Source organism: Carya illinoinensis, chromosome 7 (assembly GCF_018687715.1).
Source record: "Carya illinoinensis cultivar Pawnee chromosome 7, C.illinoinensisPawnee_v1, whole genome shotgun sequence".
NCBI lineage: Eukaryota > Viridiplantae > Streptophyta > Magnoliopsida > Fagales > Juglandaceae > Carya > Carya illinoinensis.
Window position 1 is genome coordinate 25,603,127 of NC_056758.1, and position 23,924 is coordinate 25,627,050.

Below are 23,924 nucleotides of genomic sequence, written 5' to 3' on the forward strand. Positions count from 1 at the left end.
TCTCATTCATAGCAACCAGAGGAATGTTATAGCATTGGACCCAGAACGGCTCATATTGGAAGTTAACAGTGTTGATGGACATCGATTCATCCACCTCTTGGATGGTTAATAAATTCTTGCCAAAACACCATGGCCTACCACTAAGGATCTTTTCTTTATCTTTTTTACTCTGGAACTCTATAAGGAAACATTGTTCGTTTAGGTCCTTGAACCGGACCCAGCCTTCTAGTCGCCATATCTGCAACATGGTGATTCTGAACGCCTCATTGTTGACTCCTCTTTCAGAGAGTACTCTGCCAATGATATAGAGTTTTCCTCGGAAGGATGCATCATGAAGCCCCTTAGTCTTGACTTGAAGGACAGTTGTTTCTTCCGTTGATAAAGTGAGTTTTTCCCACTGTTTACTTAGGTCGTCTTCACCCATTTCCGCTCTTACACTGAAACCGATCTACACTCAACCAGTGAGACGAAGCCAATTGTCGAAAAACAACGGCACTAACCCTACTCGCACTCCACAGAACCAAGACAGAGAGAGGGACCCTTTTCGAGAGACGTCAACCTACTTCATACATTTAAACATATATATCAACATATTTCTATTCAAAAACATCTCAATAGGACCGACAAAATATTACCATTTACAGATAAATTCAGATCATTTGAAATTATCTCAATATTTAAGTGCAACCGATCTAAACTTTTATTCATAAGCATTTAAAGGACATATATTGATATATATATATATATATATATATATTTCATTACAAATATGATTCTCTCCTATAGTTTAAATATTAAGTATGTTTTCTTTAAAAAATTAAATAATAATAATAATAATAACGATAATGATAATAATTACATGAGTTTAATAAGCGATCCTAACATCGTTTAAACTTGAGGAGATATGCTTGAAATTGTACATGAAGAGCTTAATGCGAATCATCAACTTTAAATACAATAAAATGGTAGACATCGTGCATTGTAAATTAACTTCCAATCCATAAATGCCGATCATATGAAACTGGACTACATTATTAAAGCTAAAAGTACGTAGCACTCATATTTCTTCTTCATATCCTGTTCCTCACTTTTCAAGGAGACCATGCAGTTTTTCATCTTAATTCAGAAAACTCAGGCAGGATCATTGCATTACAGTGTTACAACAAGAATCATAATTCTGCTCAAAATATTCCACATCTTACAATAAGATCTTAATGGGTAGTCGCACTCCATCAGTTAGAACAATGACAATATCCAGATATAGCTTCATGGATGGGGATGCTTAAATTCTTCACCGGCTTATCCTGAAATTATTCTGAATCTGAAAAAAGAGTCCTTTCTAGCAAAGCTTCAATTCATTTTCAAATAGAATCTACAATCTACAAAACACTTCCACAGAACCCACATCACCCCACACACAACACCGCCCCATCCAATGGTTAGTTTGTCAGTGTCACCTCAGCTTGCATTCCGTAAAAGCCTCCCTCAAGTTATTGAAATACAGAGCACACTGCTAGAGAAAGCACAAGCTCATATAAGTACTGTTAACATTTTATAGACGCTATGTAGTAATGTACATACATACAAACAAGAAATAGCTGCAGTTTAATTTATCAAACCATATCGTATGTAATTAAATCATACATATCCTGCACAATGGGACGGTGACAATTATCATCTGGCTACTTAAAATGGAATACAATGGTTTTAAGCAACTCCTGACTGGTGACCAACGTACAAAAATTGTGCTGCAACACACTCCAATGTATTACATGTCAGACATGGCACTTTTAATTAAAAAAAATATATCTTTAATAATCCTCAATAAGCATTTCATTTCCTAAATTACATCTACAGTACATTTCTTTTCCAGGTTACATCTGTTGTACATTGAGCATGGGAAACTAGAAGGTCCTATTTGTTACACAGATAATTTTAGGTCTTTCTATAACTAGATTGTATAGCAGAGAAATAGGTTGGCTGCAAATAGACTTAACGTATAGATACTTAATGTGTACAGTAAAACCAGCAGCAATCAGGTGCTGAAATCATGCTTAAAACTCGTCCCTTTGTTGTAACTCTCTTCTATTATATAAATGAAGGAAACCAATAGAAAGAAGCATTCAAACCAATCTTGACATGGTATCATAGCCCTATTCTAATTCCGTCGTTTGGTCTTAATCACTGAGTGCAATTTACATTGCTGTTCTTGGGAGAAAGTTATTTTTTTCATTTTTCGTGGGCGTCGTCCCTCTCTGTTGAGGGGTACTCTTTCTCTTGTGGTGGCTGAGTGGTGGTCGATCACTTCTGGGTTGTTATCAACGCTGTTCCAGCGTGTGGGTTTGTCATTTCTGGTGGCTGTAAGCGTGCGTGTGGCTTGTTGGGTGTCTGTCGGCAGTTTCTGTGAAGGAGTGTGTGGCTATCGAAATTTTTTATGGGTGGCTGAGTGATTATCAGCACCTTCTATGGTGCTTTTCTTCATGAGTTTTCCATTTTTGTGGATTCTCTTTGTAGGTTTCAGTTGCGGGATCTCAGTTTCTGTTGGCACCTTCAGTTTCCAACTTTTCTGTGGGTGGCTGAGGGATTGTCGGCGTCGTCTGTGAGTGGATAAGGGCTGTTGGCATCTTCTGTGACTGTCGGCATCTTCCGAGTGGCTGTTGGGTCTCTCTCTCGGTGCTCTCAATTGCAGTCGGGTCTCCCAAGTCCAGGTATCTGCCTTTTTTGCCATGGGTCATTCTTTTGCCATGAGCCTGAGACTTCATTCTCATTTTTGTTGTGGGTCATTTTGTGTCTAGATCATTTAATTGCAAGTGGGCCATTTGATTCTGTTTGAGTTCTTTTTTGGGCCTTCTATTATTAACTTGGATCTATTTTTGGGTTGGATTTACTACCTATTTGATTTTCGTGGTTTTCATCATGTCTATTGAGAATACTATTGTTCACTTTACTGGAAAGAATTTTCCTACGTGGGAATTTAAATTTAAGATATTTTTGAAAAGAAAAGAATTATCAATATGATTCTGCTAAGGTTCCCATTGATGAAAAAGAATTTGCTCAATGGGAGGTCAAAAATGCCAAGGTGATCTCTTGGCTATTGGGGACGATTGAGTCTCACATTGTGACCAATTTTCGCTGTTTTACTACAGCTAAGGTTATGTGGGATTATCTTCACCGTATTTACAACCAAGATCATAGTGCTCAGAAGTTTCAATTAGAGTTGGAAATTAATAATTATAGTCAAGGAAATTTACCTATCGTACAATTTTATTCTGGTTTTATTAATCCTTGGAGCGAATATTCTGCCATTGTTCATGCTAAGGTTCCCCCTACAGCACTCGCGGCTCTTCAAGCAGTTCATGCTGAGAGTCAACACGATCAGTTTTTAATGAAGCTTGGACCCAAATTTGAGCCCGTTCAAGCTAGTTTATTGAACCGTAATCTAGTTCTTTCTTTAGATATTTGTTTCGAAGATCTATTGCGTGAAAAACAGCGGTTATCCACTCAGATGGGTATGACTTCTGAGAAGGTCTTTTCTAAGACGGTGAACGTAGCCTATGCAGCATAAGAGAGAGGGATGAACAAGTTACAATGTTTCAGTTGCAAGGAATTTGGTTATATTGCTCGCAACTGTCATAAGAAAGTTTGTAACTACTGCAAGATAGAGGGTCATATCATCAAGACTGTTGAGTACGGCCTCAGAATTGCCAATCCCAAGCTTTTCAGGCTAATATCCAGTCCTCTTCTTCTTCTTCTGTACCGCCTACTATAAGCTCCGATTCATCTGTTCTCATACCAGCAATAGTCCAACAGATGATTGTGTTTGCTTTTACGGCCTTAGGCTTGCAAGATACGGGTACTAACTCAACTTCTTGGATTGTTGATTCGATCATTTCTAATCATATAACTAGTAATATGACAGGTCTCCATGGTGTTTGTAAGTATAAAAGCACGAAAAATATTCAGATTACTGATGGCAGTACTCTTCCTATTACTGCTATTGGTAATTTGGGCTATTCATTTCACAATGTTTTTGTCTCTCCTGAATTGTCTAACAATTTGATTTCTGTTGGACAATTAGTAGATAAGAATTATGATATTCACTTTTCTCGTGATAGTTGTCTTGTGCAGGATCAGGTGTCGGGGACAATGATTGCGAAGGGATCTAAAGTAGGACATTTATTTCCCTTACAATTTTCTATTCCTAATGTTGTTTCTCTTGCTTGTACAGCTACTGCCAATACTAATGAAATTTGGCATAAGAAATTTGGTCATCCCAATTCTGTTGTCTTGACTCATCTTATGAAACATGGTTTTTTGGGCAATAAAGATTCATTTTCTTCTTCTCCTGTATCTTTTGATTGTGCTACTTGTCATCTTGGTAAAACTAAAACTTTACCGTTTCCTGCACATGATAGTCGTGCCTCTAACTATTTTGAGATTGTGCATACTGACGTTTGGGATGAGTCCTGTTATTTCTCATGGTCAATATCGTTATTTTGTGACGTTTATCGATGATTATAGTTGATTCACCTGGATATATTTTCTCCGTTCTAAAGATGACATGTTTTCTGTCTTTCAAAAATTTGTTGCGCTTGTTGAGACACAATTCAGTACTTGTATCAAAACTTTACGCTCCGAATCAGGGGAGAGTATATGTCTCATTCTTTTCAAAATTTTCTTAAGCAAAAGAGGATCATCTCCCTACTTTGTTGTCCTTATACTGCTCAACAAAATGGATTCGTTGAGCATAAGAATCATCATCTCTTAGATGTCATCCGTACTTTGTTGATTGATTCTTTTGTACTTTCTAAGTTCTAGGTAGAATCTTTATCTACTGCTGTCTATTTGATCAATCGTTTGCTTATGGCCATTCTAGATTATGATTATCCCTATTTTCGATTATTTGGCATATCTCCTGAGTATCAATCCTTTCATACTTTGGGTATGTTTGTTTTGTTCATCTGCCACCTGCTAAGTGTCACAAGCTTGCTGCACAGTATGCCACATGTGCCTTTATGTGATATATTCCTACTCAGAAAGGATTTGTTTGTTACGATGCTCATGCAAATAAATCCAAAATCTCACGAAATGTGATTTTCTTCGAAAATCAATATTTCTTTTAGTTTCAAGTTATTTCTGATCCTCCTATCGCTCTTCTTCCTACTTTTGATGATGCGTCTTCTTCTATTAAGCAATTTCAACTAGGTATGGTGTATCATCAACATCTTCCCCCTTCTTCAACAACTCTTCCAGACACTGATTCATCATTTGATTCTGCGGTTCCTATACCTCGGCACTCCACCGGGTTACACATCCACCATATAGGTATGGTTTTCCTCACATCTTGCTTACTGCCACTCTCGACACTATTTTTGTTCCTCACTCTTATACCCAGTCATCCACCCAAGCGTATTGGCAGCATGCCATGCAAGAGAAATCCAAGCTCTTCAAGACAATCACACTTGGGAACTTGTAATTTGTCCCTCTAATGTCAAACCTATTAGTTGTAAATGGGTGTCCTCAGTCAAGTTTCAAGCTGATGACTCACTAGACAAACATAAGGCCCGTCTCGTGGTTCTTGGAAACCGACAGGAATACAGTATTGATTATGAAAAGATATTTATGAAGAGATATTTGCACCTATTGGCAAAATGATTACTGTGCAGACTATCTTGGCACTTACTGCGTCACAAGAGTGATCTCTCCTGCAGATGGATGTGAATAATGCTTTTCTACATGGGGATTTGGAAGAAGAAATCTATATGTCCCCACCTCCCAGCTACCCTTATATAGACTGAAACAGGCTCCGCGTGCATGGTTTGACAAATTTCTCTCTAACTTGCTTGCTTTTCATTTTACTCAGAGTCAATTTGATTCCTTTCTTTTTCTTTGCAAGACTTCTGCAGGAATCGTATTGCTTCTCATATATGTCAATGACACTGTGATTACTGGCTCCGATACTAAGTTAATTAAGCAATTACAACAGCATCTCAAGGCCTCTTTTCACATGAAAGATCTTGGTCTCGTGCAGTACTTTCTTGGCCTTGAGGTGCATCTTACTCCAACTAATATGTTGTTACACCAACACAAATGCACGCAGGATGTTATTTCATTGGTAGTCTCCAATTGGGTTACTCTGTTTTTACTCCATTGGAGGTAAATCTTAAGCGTCGTCAGGAAGAAGGGGAACTTCTATCAGGTCCATCCTTGTATCGGCGACTTGTTGGGAGTTTGAACTACTTGTTGATTACTCGTCCTGACATTTCTTTTGTTGTGCAGCAAGTCAGTCAATTTATGCAAGCTCCTCGACATCTTCATTTAGCCGTTGTCTGTAGTATTATCCAATATCTGAAGGGCACCTCTACATGCGGGTTGATCTTTCCTAAAGAATATTCCTTACAATTGGTGGGGTATAGTGATGCTGATTGGTCCGAATATGCGGATACTCATCGCTCTATTACTGGCTAGTGCATGTTCTTAGGCAATGCACTCATTTCTTGCTAAAGTAAGAAGCAAGACAGAGTTTCCAAATCCTCTACTGAGTCTGAGTATCGTGCTATCTTCCGCATGTTCTGAGATCACATAACTTCGTGGGTTATTGGGTGAACTTGGTTTTTCTTAGCTACATCCCACTCCTCTTCATGCTGATAATACCAGTGCTATTCAGATTGCCGCTAATCCTGTCTTTCATAAGCGTATGAAACATATTGAAGTCGATTGTCATTCCATACGTGAATCCTTTGACAAACATGTGATTACACTCCCTCACATTTCCATTGAATATAAAACTGCAGACATATTTACTAAAGCTCTTTCTCGGCACCGACATCAATTCTTGGTTGACAAATTGATGTTTCTTGATCCACTAGCATCAATTTGAGGGGGGATGTCCCTCTTTATCTAGATTGTATAGCAGATAAATACGTTGGCTATAAATAGACTTAACGTGTAGATACTTAATGTGTACAGGAAAACCAGGAGCAATTAGGCACTGAAATCACGCTAAAAACTCGTCCCTTTGTTTTAACTCTTCTATTATATAAATGAAGGAAACCAATAGAAAGAGGCATTCAAACCAATCTTGACACTATTTAAAATGTGATTCTAATCCAATCAATAACCTAGGTAGCTAACAGAGTTACAAACTTGCAAGTAGTACTAAACACCAATCCCAACCTCTTAGATGACTAGAGCATATTTTTCATGATAAGGCAGGAAAAAGAGTGAGGGATCATTACCCAATCCATTTACTGTCAACAAATATCTATCCCCTGCCATACAATGAGTATCTCTCCTACAGCATCAGAAAGTCCACCTCATCAGAGCTTTCTTCATAAATAACATAACCGGCTTCACGACCATCCTCATTGCCACTACCCTGATCACTGTTGTAGCTGCTCTCAGCTGAACTCATAAAAATAGAAGCATCTGATGTATGACTGCTGAACTGTGATGGCAAACTGATTTCACTATCTTGCCCACTGTCAAGCATTTGATCAGTTCCAATGTAACTGCAACAATCCAAAAAGGCCATACTGTTATGATTCCAAAAAAAAAAGAAAAAACACTGTTATGGTTCCAGAAAAGAAAAAGGAAAAATTTCCATTTCAGCAACTATAATTAAGAAGACTAAACCAACCTTCCTTCAGTTGGAAACTCAGCCAGAAAACACATATCAGGCCTTTCTGCCAAAACCTGCTTTATAGGAATGACACTACAGAATATAAAACAACATTAATTTATAAATAAAGCAACATAGTCCGAACATAGGAATTCCAGAAGGGAGAGACCATTACCTAGACTTGTAGCATCTTTCATACCAGTCACCCTCAGAAGCTAAACCTTCCTTATTGGATATGTCCTATATGAGGCAGTACTCAAAATCAGAAGAGAGAACATCAAGCCATAATTTCAAAATCCCATTGACATAGAAAGGTTATTATCAATTTTGATTCCACTCACAAGATGTCTGAGGCTCTTAAAATCCCCTGCAAGAACTGCTGTTAAAATACGAGCAACTTCTACCTGCACACAACAATTTAATGTTAGGGAGGGGGGGAGGAGAGGGAGGGAAAGAGAGAAGAGGGAGAGATTATAGTGCCTCTTTGAGATGCATGCAGTCCCGTAAAATCAAGACCTCAAGTAAATTCCCACCCACACTGCTCCCAAGGTTCCTAAGTATTACAAATTGGCTTATCAAATGAGATAGAGCATGTAAAAAAAGATACTTCAAATAGAGGAAATTGAGAATGCTTCTCAAAATATCTGGTCCAGATACGACAAACCAACCATAAAAATGCTCCAGTGATTGAGTACGATGTTGAAAAATCAACATATCTTAGCTTCCAAAATCCCTGCACATAAAGTAAACATCCAACCAATGGAAACTATGCAGTAAACATTAAACATGAGACATTTACAGCACGACTTGCTTATATGCAAGACTACTATAGCTATAGTAACAACTTGCTTCTAATACAGTACGACACAATAATAAGGCCTTTACATGACTTATGACATTAAATTAAGGCTGCATTTCGATGCTGAGGTAATCTTAGATGATCTGATTTGATTTGTGAATAGTAGAGTTTTGTGGGTTCCATTGAGATGTAAATAGGTTAAGATATGTATTTGAATATTGAAGTATATTGAAATGGATTTAAATTTTTTATGGGAAGTTCAAAAAGTAGGGGGTCCCATCAATGATTGATTTCAGATGAGTTGAGTTGATTTCAACAACCAAACACACCCGCTTTGCTCTATGTATACATTTTGTGTACTTGGGCTTTGCCCATTTACTTGAGTTGATAAAATCTTCTTTTACCAATCACAAAAATTAAGTCCTGCTTTGCAAGGACATTTGCGAAACAGATTTTTTATTATAAATAAAAATTTCCCTGTGAAATCGACATATCAAACAGTTTCCACATGTCTTTAATTCTCAAATTGCCAAAGAATATACCTTAACAAGTATGCGAACTTTATAATCATGGAGCTTAAACCCTCTAAGCGCCAATGAAGATACATGCGGACAATTGCTTACAAGATCAATGCAGGTTGCCGATTTTAAACTGTCATCCCTGCCTGAAGTTCAGAAAACACATGATAATCAGAACAACCTTTTATAGCATGATAGTAGGACATGCTGATGAAGGGGACAGTACACCTATTTTTGAAGACTCAAAGAACAGCCGCTCCATTAAGTGGCAGTTTGCACTCACTGACATCAATGTTTGCCTCAATTCAACATGACTAGTCAATTCAAAAGGAAAACCATTACAAGCGAAGAAAAAAAGTTTATTAAAAACAATAAGAAAATGAATGTGTGGTTTGTACAGGACAAGAGATTGGACTCATAGCAATTGTTATGATCACCAACTCATAAAAGAAACATTTCTTCAGAGAATCTAATATAAACTTGTATTCTTTAACTGAGATTTGAAGAGAGGAATTCCTATTGGTAAGTAATAAAAAACTAAAACAAATGAGTATAAATTTTTGGAGAAGTAATAGGCAGGCCAAGCATTGATGCTACTTTGCAAAACTGTGTTGGACTCCCAGTTAAAATAAATAAAAAAAGTGATAAAGAAATCGATTGACCCATATATGTACCAAATATCAGAATGAACACCATCAAAAGCAAGCCAGTACAAAAACCAACAGACTGTAGTCCAAGATAGAACAAAATGCAGATGAAATTACACAAAAATGTATATATTCAGCATCCAATGCAACCAACTTATTTATAAATACAAGGCTAACTGCATACATGCTCATATGCATCTCACTACATTCTAACAACATGGGATTCATACTAACTCATACTAGTTACCAGAAACTGATGCTCAAGCATTTTCTTTATAGTTTGTTATAAACAAGAGGAATGTGGAGAAGAAAAAGTTGGTTTAGAGAAATCTACAAGCCAACGAAATTCAGAACAAGAGCTTAAACCAGCACGAATAAAAAAAACACGTGTTAGCTCAAAAAAAAAAAAAAAAAACTTACAGGCCAACAATTTCCAGATCAAGGAGAGATGGACAAGCCGACAATGCCCCACAAAGTGAAGTGTTATCCATTCTTTCAATATTGTAAAGATGCAACACTCTCAAAAGAGTCCTTTCAATATGAAAAGAAAACGTTAAGAACAAAAGAAAACACCCATAAACACCAAATTTTCAAGTGTAATAATTCAGCAGTACCCTGCAGCTGCATTATCACCAACTAATGGGCTCAAACAGGATCTAGTAAGAATTGAAGACTCCCTCCCTTGTCTTGATCTTTTATCATTCCATGAAAAGTTAGACACATCCACAGAGTTTTTTATGGTATAAACCAATGGCTGACAGGATCCAGGTGTCTGACAGGATCCAGGTGTCACTGTTGGGCCTGGAACTATGCCAAGCTTAAGAGACCTGAATAATTTAAAAGAGACTATGAAAAAACTCGTAATTACATAAAAGATACTACCACATCACAATGAATTAATAAAGCATACAGGGAGATGAACAGCTTATTGATCAAAAGCTTTCATAGTCAGTTGCTAGCACATAGAACTTTCTATAACCCTCTATGGGTATCAACAAACAGAACCTAATTTCAAACATGGCAGAACCTAAAAGCAAGGCAGAAGTATAAGTCAAAAGATATTGCAATTATGGGTTTCCCATTTTCTGTTAGATGATGAAGGGACTGGGGGTAGATATACGGGCAGCCATGCAATAAGGCAGATTAACCAAGTAACCCAATCCATCTGCAAGCAAACTGCAAATGGTTTACCCTCATGTTAGCTGAAGTATTGTACAGCTTACTTCAGTTTATATATGTGAGAAACTTAAGCATGGCTTAAATAATTAATCGGTGACAACTTATCAAAAAAAAAAAAAAATTGGTGACACAAAAAGAAATCAGTTTACCACGCTTTAGCCACGTCCCAAAAATACCTAAGTACTTGTTAGATAATTTGACACGACAATTAAAACCCAAAAAAGAGGGGAACATACTAGATGAGAAAAACATTTACATCAGCGGAAAATAAATATGCAAAAATATAAAAAATAGTCCTTCGCAGCAAATTTCTAACCGGAGAGATTTTGCAGCTCGGTGAATCATTGTGGACACAACTGCATTGTTAACCTTTGGGACAACTGTTGTCAAGTCAATGTCAGCGTAGCATGAAGGATCCCTGGCACACTTGTTGAACAACGAACAAGTAGCTGCTGCATAGCATAGGCTTTGTGTATCAAGCATGGAAAAGACCTACATCACCATGTAACATTCCTTCAGATGGTGCATGTCCTTTGGTAAAGGTATGAGACATACTTTTCACAATTTTCAATTAACAATGAAAGACTATTACCATCACCTAAATGAAGCGTATCACACACATAATGAACAATTCCAATACTGACTAGCAACGGAATTGAATAAAAAAGCAAATGCATATGGGACAGCTGCTGGTTAATCGATCACTAAAGGCACATCAAAAGTACCTACATTAACCATTATCATCACGAATTCCATCCAAAATCCACATTTGTACAGTTTATCAAAAGCAACATATCCATCCAAAGAATTTAGCCAACATATAAACTAAAAATTAAAAAAATAAGAAAGGGTTACATCCAGATCCCCGATTAGCTAGAACCACCATCATTTAAAACACCCGTTTCGCAGAACCGAGATAAACTGTACTTTAGGCAATATGCAACAACGCTAAATCCAACCACGAAACTGACAGAATTTTAAAGAAATATCGCGAGGGATTAAGAGGACATACCTTGATGGTGAGGTCGGGAGGGAGGGCCCAGGCAAGGGAGTTGTGCTTGGAGGCATGCTTTCGAGCGGAGCGCTTGGCGGCCTCGAGGAGGTCGGAGCCCAACTGGAGGGCACGGTCGATGAGAAGTTTCTGATCCGCGTCGCTGGAGGCCCGGGACTCGAGAAGCCGATCGAAGGAGAGGTCGATGGAGAAAGAGGAAGAGGAAGAGGAAGATGGGGAGTCGGATAGGGCAAGGAAAGATTCGAGAAGGAGGTCCATGTGGTGGGGAGGCGGTGTTGATTGGAGCAAAGGGATTTGGTAGGGGCAAGGGCAGGGGCGCTTGGCCATGGAGGTTTGGGTGTCTGGGAGGGCATCCATAGCGGGTGGAGGATATCAGACACACAGATTGAGAGAGATCCTACTCTGGCTTTGAGGTACGGAAAGGAATTGACTGCCACGTGTACGTGTACGTGGGGATTGCGGGTTCGGAAGATGAGTCGCCCGATGGGTAGTGACAGAGTTACCACTCATCTACCACTTAAATGCATTTCAAATTTTTTTTTTTTTTAAATATTTTTTAACATTTTTAATCATTAAAAAAAATTTAAAAAAATATATAATTTTATTAATACTAACTTTCTTAATCATTATATAAAATAAAAAATTAAAAAAAATTAAATACAAAAAGAGTAGTAGATAAATTGTAATTTAATAGTAATAATATCATTTTCCTCGCCTGATCACATTTGTGCTACTCAATGTGATTCGATCAACGGGCAAAATTGCAAGGGTGGGAGTAAAAATGTTTTTTTGCTATGTTGGTCGTGAAGTTGATCAAAATTGCAAGGGTGGGAGTAAAAACGTTTTTTTGCTATGTTGGTCGTGAAGTGCCCAGCAAAATTGATGTGCAAGCTATTTCCCCATAAAACTTTTGTGCTCTTTAGAGCTTTTTCCCAACTTGAAGATGGCAAGATCTTAATGTAAATGCACCAAAAATATTTGGGAGAGGGTAGCATTAAATAGGCCTTTGCCAAAAAAGCCCTGGGCGATCCGTTCGCATGATCTGAAAATGGTCCATTCGATTTTTGTCGGGTTCATTGGATCAAGTTAGATAACGGATTGACTACACCTATATTCGGTCAAAACTGAAGAAACCAAAAACTTTTTGAATCGAACTGTTCTCCTCAAAACCCTAGCTTAATCGTCGTTCTCCTGCTATCCAACCTCCTCGTGTCAATCCAAATGTCAGATGTCACTTCCCTTTCTCAAACCTTCAAAGAAGAAAAGCCCCAACATGTGGTTGGCAAATCCAACCTACTCTCCTGTTTTGCCTGACGAGCTCAAGAGCATGTTTTCTACAAAGGGAGGGCTCCTAAAGGAGATTAGAGGAAAATATTCAGTATACAATCGCCTCAAAACAGCCAAGGTAAAATTTTTTTGTTCTATTTTCCTCTGTTCTACTAATAAAAAAAAATTCCTCTATTCTTCCCTATTTGTTTGGATTCTCTTTTATCTTCCAGAACGAGTGAGTTATATGAGGTTTGGTTCTTACTATGATGCTGTCTTGCACCTCGTTCATTTCTTGCTCATTCCCTATATCTTGTTTTTGTTTCTATTCATCTCCTGCACCTCGTTCTTTCTTCACCATCGTCGTTGATGACGTGGGACGAAGGACCAGATGGTCGAGACAGGAGCATCGATGGTCTAGACCATGGTGAAGCAACAGTGGTTAGACTAGAGGATGTGGGTCAAGACTCGATTGATTTGGGAGTGGGTTGACTCGATGCAGCACTGGTTGGATCTAATGAAGAAGATGAGTTCAGCATTTTCAGTTTTTTTTTTTTTTTCAATAATAATATTAGGCGGGTCATATGGGTTCGACCCGATTTTGTTTTGGCGGGTCGGTTTGGATTAGGTTGTTAGTTTAATATGGATGTTTCGGGTCGGGTCGGATACAAACCCAGCTTAATCAGTTCGAGTTGCAGGCCTAGCATTAAATATGAATACTTTTTACATGGAAGTTCTTTGGCAAAGAAAACTACTTCAAATATTGAATCACTTCTCAAATAACACTCACATTTTACCACAAGTGCATCTCTATAAAAGCAAAAGAAAATCATTGTTGTAATCCATCCATTCACTCCCACTATCTCTTGTCAAAAATATAAGGTTGATGGAGCACGTGAACAGTCAAAAGAATGTGCAATTTTAGAGAATCTTTCAACCACAAAAAACAAAAATGGAATCATGTCCTTATAAAGTATTGCGTCATTGACTATGAAATCCATACTAAGACCTTCCCAAAAGACATGAAGGACACCAAAGGAGTGCACAATCCACATTTTGTTTCTACAATTTTTCAAGTTGGCAAGCATGACATGCTTCAATCACTTTATTGATATCTCTTTTTAGAGTTAAAATTAATCTTTTACAAATAAAAAAATTATTATTTAAAATTCTTACTTTTTACGCACCCAACATAATGTGGAAATTTTTCATATAAAATATGCTAAAACCTAAAAATGATTGATGGTTTGACTTTTTAAAAATTATAATGAATTTCATTATAAATAATTTACTAATATACACTTGCTCATGCGGAGAAAAACTCTTTACAAATACACCAAGCTTGCCACTTCCAAAATATCTCATAAGCCCTCTACGTACCTTGCAATTGATCTACAGTATGCTCATACAATGAGCTGTCAAGAATTTAAAATAATAAATAAAGTGCGTGCCTAAGAAAATATACCCGTCATGAAATAAATCATTGGCTAGTGCATCGCCTGCTTTATCAAGTCTTCAAAATCAAAATTAGTGTCGGAGTTTGTCGCCTTATGTAAATTAATTAGAAAAATTATTATATATAGTCATTTTTACGTATTATTTTACATAATTTATTAATATGATTAGTTATGTATTAAAAATAATAATTACTCACTCTAAAACCCGTTGGCAAATTATTCCTTTGCTTTTATTTTTTTTAAGATTTTTTTTTCTGGATTTGACAATATTTGTAATTGTACTTGACTTCTTTAAAACTATCGTTAGTGTTGTAAATTATTGAAAAGAGAGAGTTTCCAAGACAAAGAGAGAAAATTATTATTCGATATATTAAACTTAGAAATATACCCATATATATAAGAGTACAAAGGTCTTAATTAACGGTTAAGACTTGGTCAATTATGACAGATAAATGTGGTCATACAATACAAGTTGGTTTATACCACTCTCTTTTTGGATGACCATATTTAAAGAATATGCCTTATTAAAACTTTGCTAAGGAAAAATCCTGTGGGAAAAAATCAATAGTGAAAGAAAAAGAATACAATATTCATGTATACCGCCAATTACTTTATAATTGCCTCATTAAAACCTTGCAAACGAAAACCTAGTGGGATAAAACCTTAGCGAAGGAAAAAGAATACAATCAGCACAAGTCTTCAAGACATTACTCTCCCTGAAAGGTGCATGATAATAGGTCTTCAAGTTTTCGCATTCCAATGTTCTGCATAATCTTCTTAAATGTTGCAGTTGGTAATGCTTTAGTGAATAAATTTGCCAAATTATTACTTGATCGTATCTGCTTGACATCAATTTTGCATTTCTTCTCATGAATTGATATGATCTCCTTATGTGGATCTGAAAGATAATCTGCATCCGTATATCTAACTAATTATGGACTTGATCTATGTTGATAAAATAATCACATATTTAGGGCTTCAATTGCACTGAGATAAGTTATTTCAAGACTAAGAATTTCTTCATCGTCTTCACAATGACGAAATGAATCTTTCTGCTCATCAAATAATCGAGCAACCATTGAAATATTTAAGGGATGAGTTTTGTCTATATAAAAGTGCTTCAAGACTTTATAGTGAAAGGTCTTTGCATTGATGCATCTCAATATTATGTATCAACTCTTTAAATAATAAAGTTGATAATGTTTTGGTAAACAAATTTACCATATTGACTCAGGATCATTTTAACATTAAATTCACTACTCTTCTGGAGTTGTGCTCTTCTGGAGTTCTTGTAAATAACATAGTTAGTGGAGAAGTCATCAAAATTAAGTAGCTAACCTCCTTTTTCAACAAAAAAATGGTGGCTATCTTTTTAGACCAGACAAGCACCGCAGGCTTTTACAGCTCTTCTGTAACTGTGAGGCGCCACAGAGCTATGATGCTACATCTCTTGTTTATTGTATAGAGGTGCTTCACGAGAGATGCTGTGAAGCAATAGAGATGCTTTGTCATAATTTTCTCTATAAAAGAAATATTCAGCTCATCTTCATTTGCATCTCATATTCTTCACTTTTCTGTAATTAGTTTGCATTCTTACTCTGCAATCTCTTTCTGCATTCTTACTCTGCAATCTCTTTCTGCATTCTTACTCTGCAATAGTTCAGCAATCTTCTCATGACCAATATATAAGGTATCCTGCACCTCGTTTACCAATTATTTTTGCTTCTTCTGTAGGTAATATAATGCAATATAATAATAATCTGACTAATAAGTCAGATAATGAAATTATTTATGAGCTTGTGAGTCTCGGTACCCGATACTTATCAAGCATTGTCGCATTTTCTTAGCGACTATAATCCAAAACTTGTATGGTTGACAAACTCAACGAGAATATTTCTATCCTTCAGCGACTTCTTATGGAGTTCAACATGAAGATATGAGCAATAAAGTAAGAGAATAGGAATTTAAAATCCTTATTTAAATCTTCTTTTCGATTGCCTATTCTTTTAGATAGGGATGTCATGCAGACTTTTGAAAAACAAAATCATTTAAAGAATGAGGTGAAGAACCTCAAATTTTTACAATTTTGTTTTGAGATAATAAAACTAATATTTCACAAATATTGTGTTTCTATCTTCTGGTAGATGTTCTGTGTGCTCTATTTTATTTCTCCTTTAATAATGTACACTTCTTATAAAATCGTAATATGAATCTGAAATACTAATTGTATTTAAGAGATGGTATTTCATAACTAATAATTTCATTCATCTCTCTCTTGAAACTGCAAGGGTTTCAGATTTATATTTCAAATACGTGTAGTTTTCATGAGCTCTTCTGAAACCTAAATGACATTTAAATCATCTATATAAACTACAATGGATACTGAAAATATATGAAAATAGCTTGTTCCACGTGAGCTTGGATTGTTTTAGATCATATAAGAATTTTTGAAACTTAATAGAATACATATTTCTGGATGTATTTAGATTAGAAGTTTCAGGGATTTTCATATATATGTCATGATCCAATAATCCATATAAATATACAGTTAATCATGCATATCCAAACTCTTGGTAACTTTCAAGCTAATAAAAATCTCAATATAATTTTAACCACTTTAAAAGTATATCAATATTGTTTCTACAAGAAACCAACTCGTGATTTATACATCACATTTTCATTTCCTTTATATGAATACTCACTGATATTCAACAAGCATCACCTCTTTAGGTGTTTGGATTACGAATCCATATGCATCATATTTTACTATTGTTATCAATTCTGCAGGAATTATTTCTTTCAAATTAGGCCAATATTTTTACATCGGTATTCTTTGATAGTTCTTGATTCACTTTTTTCATTACTTCTGGTAATGTCAATTGCCATCTTATATGAAAATACGTTGTCGACAACGGTTTTATTTCTATCTAGAATTTCTCCAATATTTATGAAATATATCGAGATCTCGTTATTTTCAAGTACATGTCCCTCTTCAAGGGAAGACATTTCATGAAAAATCTCTTCAGGAGGCACTCTTCAGGAGGATTATACTTTTTATGAGTTTATATGGGAGAATTTTGTACAGAAAATTTGGATGGATCTTATTACTTGTTTTGTGGGTACGGCCTCTTCAGGAGCACCAATTTCTTTTATTTGTGTTTTTCTCTTTCGAGATGCTTTATCTTTTGTATCAATAGGTCTCATATGCTTTTAGACATGTCTTATGTTCATTAGACTGCTAAATTTCTTAATTGTCCTACGGGGACTTCAATTTTTGCTGGAATTTTAGCAGTTAGAATATGAGACCTTTTTATCTTATTGCATCTATAAATTAATTATTATCTTAAATTCCAGTTCACCTATGATAATCAAGATAACGTCGAATTATTTTATTTTATTTGTTTCTAGAAAATTTTTCTTTCCACTCCTGGTGGGAAAACTTTATAGTAAAAGAATCTTCTGGTTCTTTTGTGGACGTCCATATAAAAATTTATTCGACTTATCGGAACTGATTTTAGATGATCAAGATAATTATGATAAACATACAAATATTTTGAATCATATCACTTTTGATGTATCATAATATTTGATTTAATACTTATATAATATCATTTTAAAGAGAAAGCTGGTAGTTTTTCTAATTTAAGCTTCTGGCCCGAAATCATAAAAGTATTATAAAGATATTCATTACCACGTCCAATCTCTTAGTTTCTTTGAATAAAATGCATCATTCTCTTCACTTTAGGGAATAAAATTATATAAATCCAATATCATTCACTTCAGGGAATGATGTAGAACTATTAGGAGTGACTAATGATTCTTAACAAAAGTTCATTATTTTATTTAGCCACTAGAAGACCAGATATAAATTTAGAATATATTGTGAACTTTTGTACTCAATATTATTACTTCAGGAGCACATTCGAGGTATTCATTTAAACATATATTCTTTAGTGACTTTTCTCTATACAATTTCAATTATGCAACTTCAGGTGTATTAATTATAATGAGCTTTCGGTACATGTATCGATCATTTAAACTATGAGATACTCAATAAAATTATTAATTTAGAGCGATCCTTCAGGGATGCTCAATTTCGATTCCAAGATGAATCTTAATATGAGATACTCAATAAAATTATTGGTTTAGAGCGATCCTTCAGGGATGCTCCATTTCTATTCCAAAATGAATCATATCATCAATAATTCATAACAAGTATAAAAAATAAATAAAACTTGTATATAAACTATGTGAATAAAAATTGACCACAGATATAATTGAAATGTAAATTATGAAAATTTTAATTCACCATATATATAACTGAGATGTAAACTATATGAATAAACATAGAATTTTATCAAGTAATAATAAGGAATATAATCTTTAATACTCACATTATGGATTGCAAATAATATATTGAAAAACTTACTTGGAATAGAAGACCACTAGTTTCAGAATCATCAGAACCTTCGTGCAATTTGGATAAACAAGTCTCTTTTGTGGTTGGCATGCCATGTTTGACTAATGGTTTCCATCAATTTTTTTCTGACGGTGATTGGCATGCCATGTTTGACTAATGGTTTCCATGGTACCAAAGGCTGTTGGTAAGTTGAGTCAGGTGGACCATTTTGGTTCAACTTTTGCCTTCTGTATACATCTATGCATTTATACAAAGGGACCATGATCATAGGTAGAAAATCATATGTAATGTGTGAGGTAGGTGCCGACGTTTAGAGACCAAGACATTAAAGTTGTTTGCTTGACAACTTGGTATAGGTAGGTAGGTCTACGTGAACCTTGTATTGTGAAATGTCAGGCTAAAAGGGCAAGCCAAAAAACGAAAAAGAGGAGAGAAAAATGACGTGTTAAAGAGAAGGCTCATTATATAGCCGGAAAGTCCAACAGGGTCGGTGAATGTAGAGGTGTGAAGGACGCCACGACACCCCTGGAATGCTTTTGTCAAGCTTTCAATCTCAGTTAACTTCGCCATAACTGCTGACAGGTTATTGTTACCTATCATCATCTCTCCTGAGCTTTCCATCTCCCTCAATTTATTTATGTCCTCTTGATTTTCAACAATAATCCAGATGGAGTAGCCACGAACCAAAAGCTTGTTTACAATAGCGAGACCTAAATAAGAGATGCCATTGGTGACACAGACCAACTTGTCTGCATCATCGATGTCCATACCCATGGAGGAAACACATACTCCTTTGAATTGTTCCTCATCTTTCCTCCTCTGCAGGCCTGCACAAGCCACCAACATCCACTGGAGTTCCTCCAACTCCATCCTCATGCTCTCTTATGACCCCAAAATTCCCATATTTTGATGAAAGATTCAATCAATATCTTTATTCCTCAGCTTCTATAGTTTAAAGAGCGCGCGTGGAATTGGCTGTGGTTAGCTGCTCAATCTTCAAGTTGGGAAAGAGAGGTGCTGCCCAACTCAAGTATGAAAACCTCTCCAGAAAGACCTGCGAATGTGAGTCGAATCCGTTCTGATCCGGGCTCATCTATATTATCCTTCGAGAAGGCCAAGCATGACAGCTGGGTTAAGATGACCGCCAGATATGTGGCCGGCAGATATCATCATGGACACCACAAGGGCATGTGCGATAGCCACAGTAAACAAGCTTGTGAACTTGCCTCTAGCTTATCAGCGGCCATGGCAGATCCAAATTCGGCATAGACAAAAAGGAAGGTTGTAATTAACTCGACTATGAGGGCTTTGATGCAGTCGGGCGGAGTGGCCTCTTGGCTGGTTCCCAAGGCAATTTTCGCCATTAATTTCGTCAAAGGGAGCACCTCTTCTCGGTCTCCACGATGACCAGGTCGTAGCTGTTTCCCTTCTTCACGCACTGGCTCTTGTCAGCGCGGTCACAGTTGCCGCACTTGTCCGACATCGTTGATTGAGCGAAGCTAATAAATGGTTTCGGCTTAAATGGTTGGGCTTGTGTTAACGAACGCCGGTGAATGGAGGGCATCAGCGATCTATGGAACTGTCAGATATCCGAGTGCGAGAGAGAGAGAAGAGGGAGGGAGAGAAAGAGAGACAGAGAGTAATCGTGCTGATAACGTGTTGTAAACGATTGAAAAAAGAGAGCCTCCAAGACAAAGAGAGAGAGAATTGTTATTCGATATATTGAACCTAGAAATATACCCATATATATAGGGATACAAAGATTTTAATTGACGGCTAAGACCTGGTCAATTGTGACGGCTAAATGTGGTCATACAATACAAGTTAGTTTATAACAATTAGAATATTTTAATTCTTTTAATAATTAAAAAATGATTGTATATTTTAAAAATAATTAAAAATGATAACAAAATATTTAAAAGAAATAAAAAAATATCTAAATGCACTAAGAACACGTCTAGCGAATCAGCGATACATGCTGGGCGTGCCACTTGGATTGTGTCCTTCTATCGAACTAATTAATGGTGAGGTTGTCATTTGTAACCAATTAGAACTCCACATGTGTAAAAAATTATAAAAATCTAAAATTTGTTTAAAAAATAGATAAGATAAATATTAAGAATTAAGATAAATATATTAAAAAGTGTGCATTTATAAGAAAAGTTGAAAATATTGAAAAAAGAACTTCAAAAAATTGAAAGGATAAAAAATGAAAAAAAAAATTAATCATAAAAAATAAATATTGGTAAAACAAATAAAGTTAAAGTACGAAATTTTAATATTTAATTTAGAAATTGATCAAATAAAAAAAAACATTAAATTAGAAGTATGAGATTATTTTGAAACAAAATAAGAATAAAACTATAAAATTAGCTAAAACTAGATTACAAAACTTAAAAAAGTATGAAAAATACTTGAAAACAAATCCGAGTATTATTATGATAAAATAAAGATATAAATATTTACAATAAATAAAAAAAGTAATAACAATATTAAGAGGTTTCTCCTTCCCCGCGGCCGGGTGTTTGACAAGCCATTCTACCTTGGTTTGTGGGTGGTTCGGGGCAACCGGCATCTATCTAGGTCTTAAGCCACACTCAATTGTTCAAAACTTGTGGTATCATTGGGCAATGCATCACTTTGTCAAAATATTGCAATTGATGTATAACATTTTCACAAAGTTTAATAGCAACATTATGTAGTGAAAAGAAATACTCATATGACCCAACAAATGACAAGTTTCGTAATGGCTATTTTTGTTATTTTCAAAAATATTATGTCACCAATGCATTTCTTTTTATGGGAAATAGACTTCATGATGCAAACCAAGGAGTTGGACATGCTGATCATACACGTGGGAATCGAGTTGAATTTGTACAAGACCCTTTGTTATTTCCAAGTGGCCCAATTATAAGACTTAGAGCCAAACGTTTCAAGGAAGCACTATATGGGCTAATCCAAGAAAATTGGGTTGATTCTAAAAAGACCAAAATGGGCTCAAATAATAATCAATGCTTAGTCCATGTCATCAAAGCAATTGAAGAGGCCAATTAGCAGGCAAAAACGTGACTAGCATGGTCTGACCATTAAAGGGCGTGAATTTGTTGAGTTTCAAGGATATTAAATAGGGAAATGTTGATGGTCTTGGTTGGTTGTGACGCCCCCAAATCCCCACGCACGGACACGGGGAAATCGAGACGTCCGGATGATGACAGCCCGGGTCACCACCCTATCGACGAGTGCCAAGTGTGTGTAAGAGCAACAAATGTGCAAAAGGAAACGCAGCGGATAACGAAAGTCATATAACTAAGTACTAGAATTTTTCTTAATATAATACAAGCTGTTTAAAACATACATAAATAAAATATTACATAACACAAATATAGTTTTAAAAACAGCTACAAAGCATAATTTCAACTCAAAACTCCGGCGGAGCTGCATCCTCGGGCTCAGCCTCCTCCTCCTCCTCGAACCCTGCACCAAAATCTACGGAACCAAAATGACGCCGCAGGTAAGTAAAATTCAAACACCACTAGATAAAAACATGTAAAACTCAAACAATATGCATGAAGTATGCCCAATGCACATGTCTCATAAACCACATCTCAAAACCCATAAAAACATATTTTTCCACGCACGCCAAAAATCCCATTTGGCCCAAAAACATATCCTTTCCAAATATCACGCCAAAAGTCACATTTGGCCCATATCTATCTCAAACCATTATCCAATTAATCCGTATGCATCATGACCTCCGCTATGGGTCATCCGCACACCTTGGCTCCAGTGCCACAACGCAGGTAACGACCACGCATGTGACACCTAAACGAGCGATGCCCAGTTCCGCGCCCCGCGCGTTCGTAGCCAAGCATCCTCTAGCCCTCGCCAGCAAAGGGCCACAGAGTCAGTGCATAGAGCGATGCCCGGTTCCGCGCCCGGCGCGTTCGTAGCCAAGCATCCTCTAGCCCCTGCTCCCGTCGTCGTCCAGCGACAACTCAGGGGACGTCACTCAGTTATTACGCTCCCGAGTGACCAGAGGAGCTCCACTGGGATAATACCCCATCCCGGCTTGGGGTCGTGATACACACGCACCCGAAAATCCACTTACGCCAATAAAACAGGATTTTCTCAATTTAAACAAAACGCACGCGCATGAACGATGTAAATGCGATATCAATGCACAAAAAGATCAACCAACCATTAATCAATAAAACAAGCAACTCCGTCCTCCATCCATCCGACCCCCGAACTCCTCGGACTCAGTCCGGAATCAGCCAACCAACAAAAAATAATTATCGAATGAGCAAAATATATTTAAATCTAAAAGTAGGGTTTGGAAAATACTTACAGCGCTATATGGTATTTTTAGAAAACACGCGGTGTTGCAAACGAAGGAAGGAAAGCAATGTAACAGTGAAATTTCACTGTGGCCGTGGGTTGTAAAATACCCACTTTTGAATGAGGACAAACCAAGGCTCGGGATTGATAGGGAATGGTCTAAGGATGTTTATGAAGCTAGTGGAAGTGAAGTTTGGCCGTAGGTGGTGGTGGAAATGGCGGTCGAAGGCCAAAAAGGGGCTGAACGGAGTTGAGCTTGTGGGAGCTGCTCCGGTAACGGATCGAGGCCAGAAATGGGTGGTTTAGGCTGGCAAGAGGTAGGGGAAGAAGCTGTGAAGAGATGGTGGCCGGAGGTGGTGCGACGGCGCCGGAAACGGTGAAAAAACGTATGGCTTGGAGGAGCTCGTGGCGGCTAACGGTGGCTCGGATGGAGGTGAAACTTGGTGGAGATGTTCACCAGTGAGAGGGGAAGAAAACTGGGTGGGTGGTGTAGGCCACGCCACCGGCGAGCGGCGGTTCTGGGCTGCGAAAGCAGTCGGCGACAGGGGCAAAAATAGAGCAGGTGCAATGACTTCCGGGGGCTCGCGGTGGCTAACGGCTGGTCCGATGGCTCTGAAAATTGGTGGGGATGATCTCTGGTGGAAGGGGAAGAGAATGGTGGTGGTGG

At 36.9% G+C, this 23,924-nt stretch overlaps 2 protein-coding genes across 4 annotated transcripts; both read right to left on the reverse strand.

Moving 5' to 3' along the window:
* Positions 1-929: 929 nt before the first annotated feature.
* LOC122315446 (F-box protein SKIP17-like) lies at positions 930-12,209 on the reverse strand. 3 transcript variants are annotated; one of them, XM_043131334.1, is made up of 13 exons: positions 11,777-12,201; positions 11,081-11,256; positions 10,200-10,412; positions 10,006-10,116; positions 9,167-9,252; positions 8,963-9,084; positions 8,290-8,354; positions 8,102-8,174; positions 7,963-8,025; positions 7,797-7,861; positions 7,640-7,714; positions 7,239-7,511; positions 930-1,510 (listed from the first exon to the last, which is right to left on the reverse strand). In XM_043131334.1, the coding sequence occupies exons 1-12, from the start codon at positions 12,131-12,133 to the stop codon at positions 7,295-7,297; spliced, it is 1,623 nt and encodes a 540-aa protein (XP_042987268.1). In that variant the 5' UTR covers positions 12,134-12,201; the 3' UTR covers positions 930-1,510; positions 7,239-7,294. The 3 variants fall into 3 exon arrangements, with proteins under 3 accessions (XP_042987268.1, XP_042987267.1, XP_042987269.1); XM_043131333.1 differs by having other exon boundaries at positions 930-1,513; positions 11,777-12,199; XM_043131335.1 differs by lacking the exon at positions 930-1,510 and having other exon boundaries at positions 7,270-7,511; positions 7,640-7,695; positions 11,777-12,209.
* A 7,076-nt stretch (positions 12,210-19,285) lies between these two features.
* LOC122316265 (cinnamoyl-CoA reductase-like SNL6) lies at positions 19,286-19,795 on the reverse strand. The gene has a single exon (XM_043132797.1). The coding sequence runs from the start codon at positions 19,793-19,795 to the stop codon at positions 19,286-19,288; it is 510 nt and encodes a 169-aa protein (XP_042988731.1).
* Between the last annotated feature and the right edge of the window lie 4,129 nt (positions 19,796-23,924).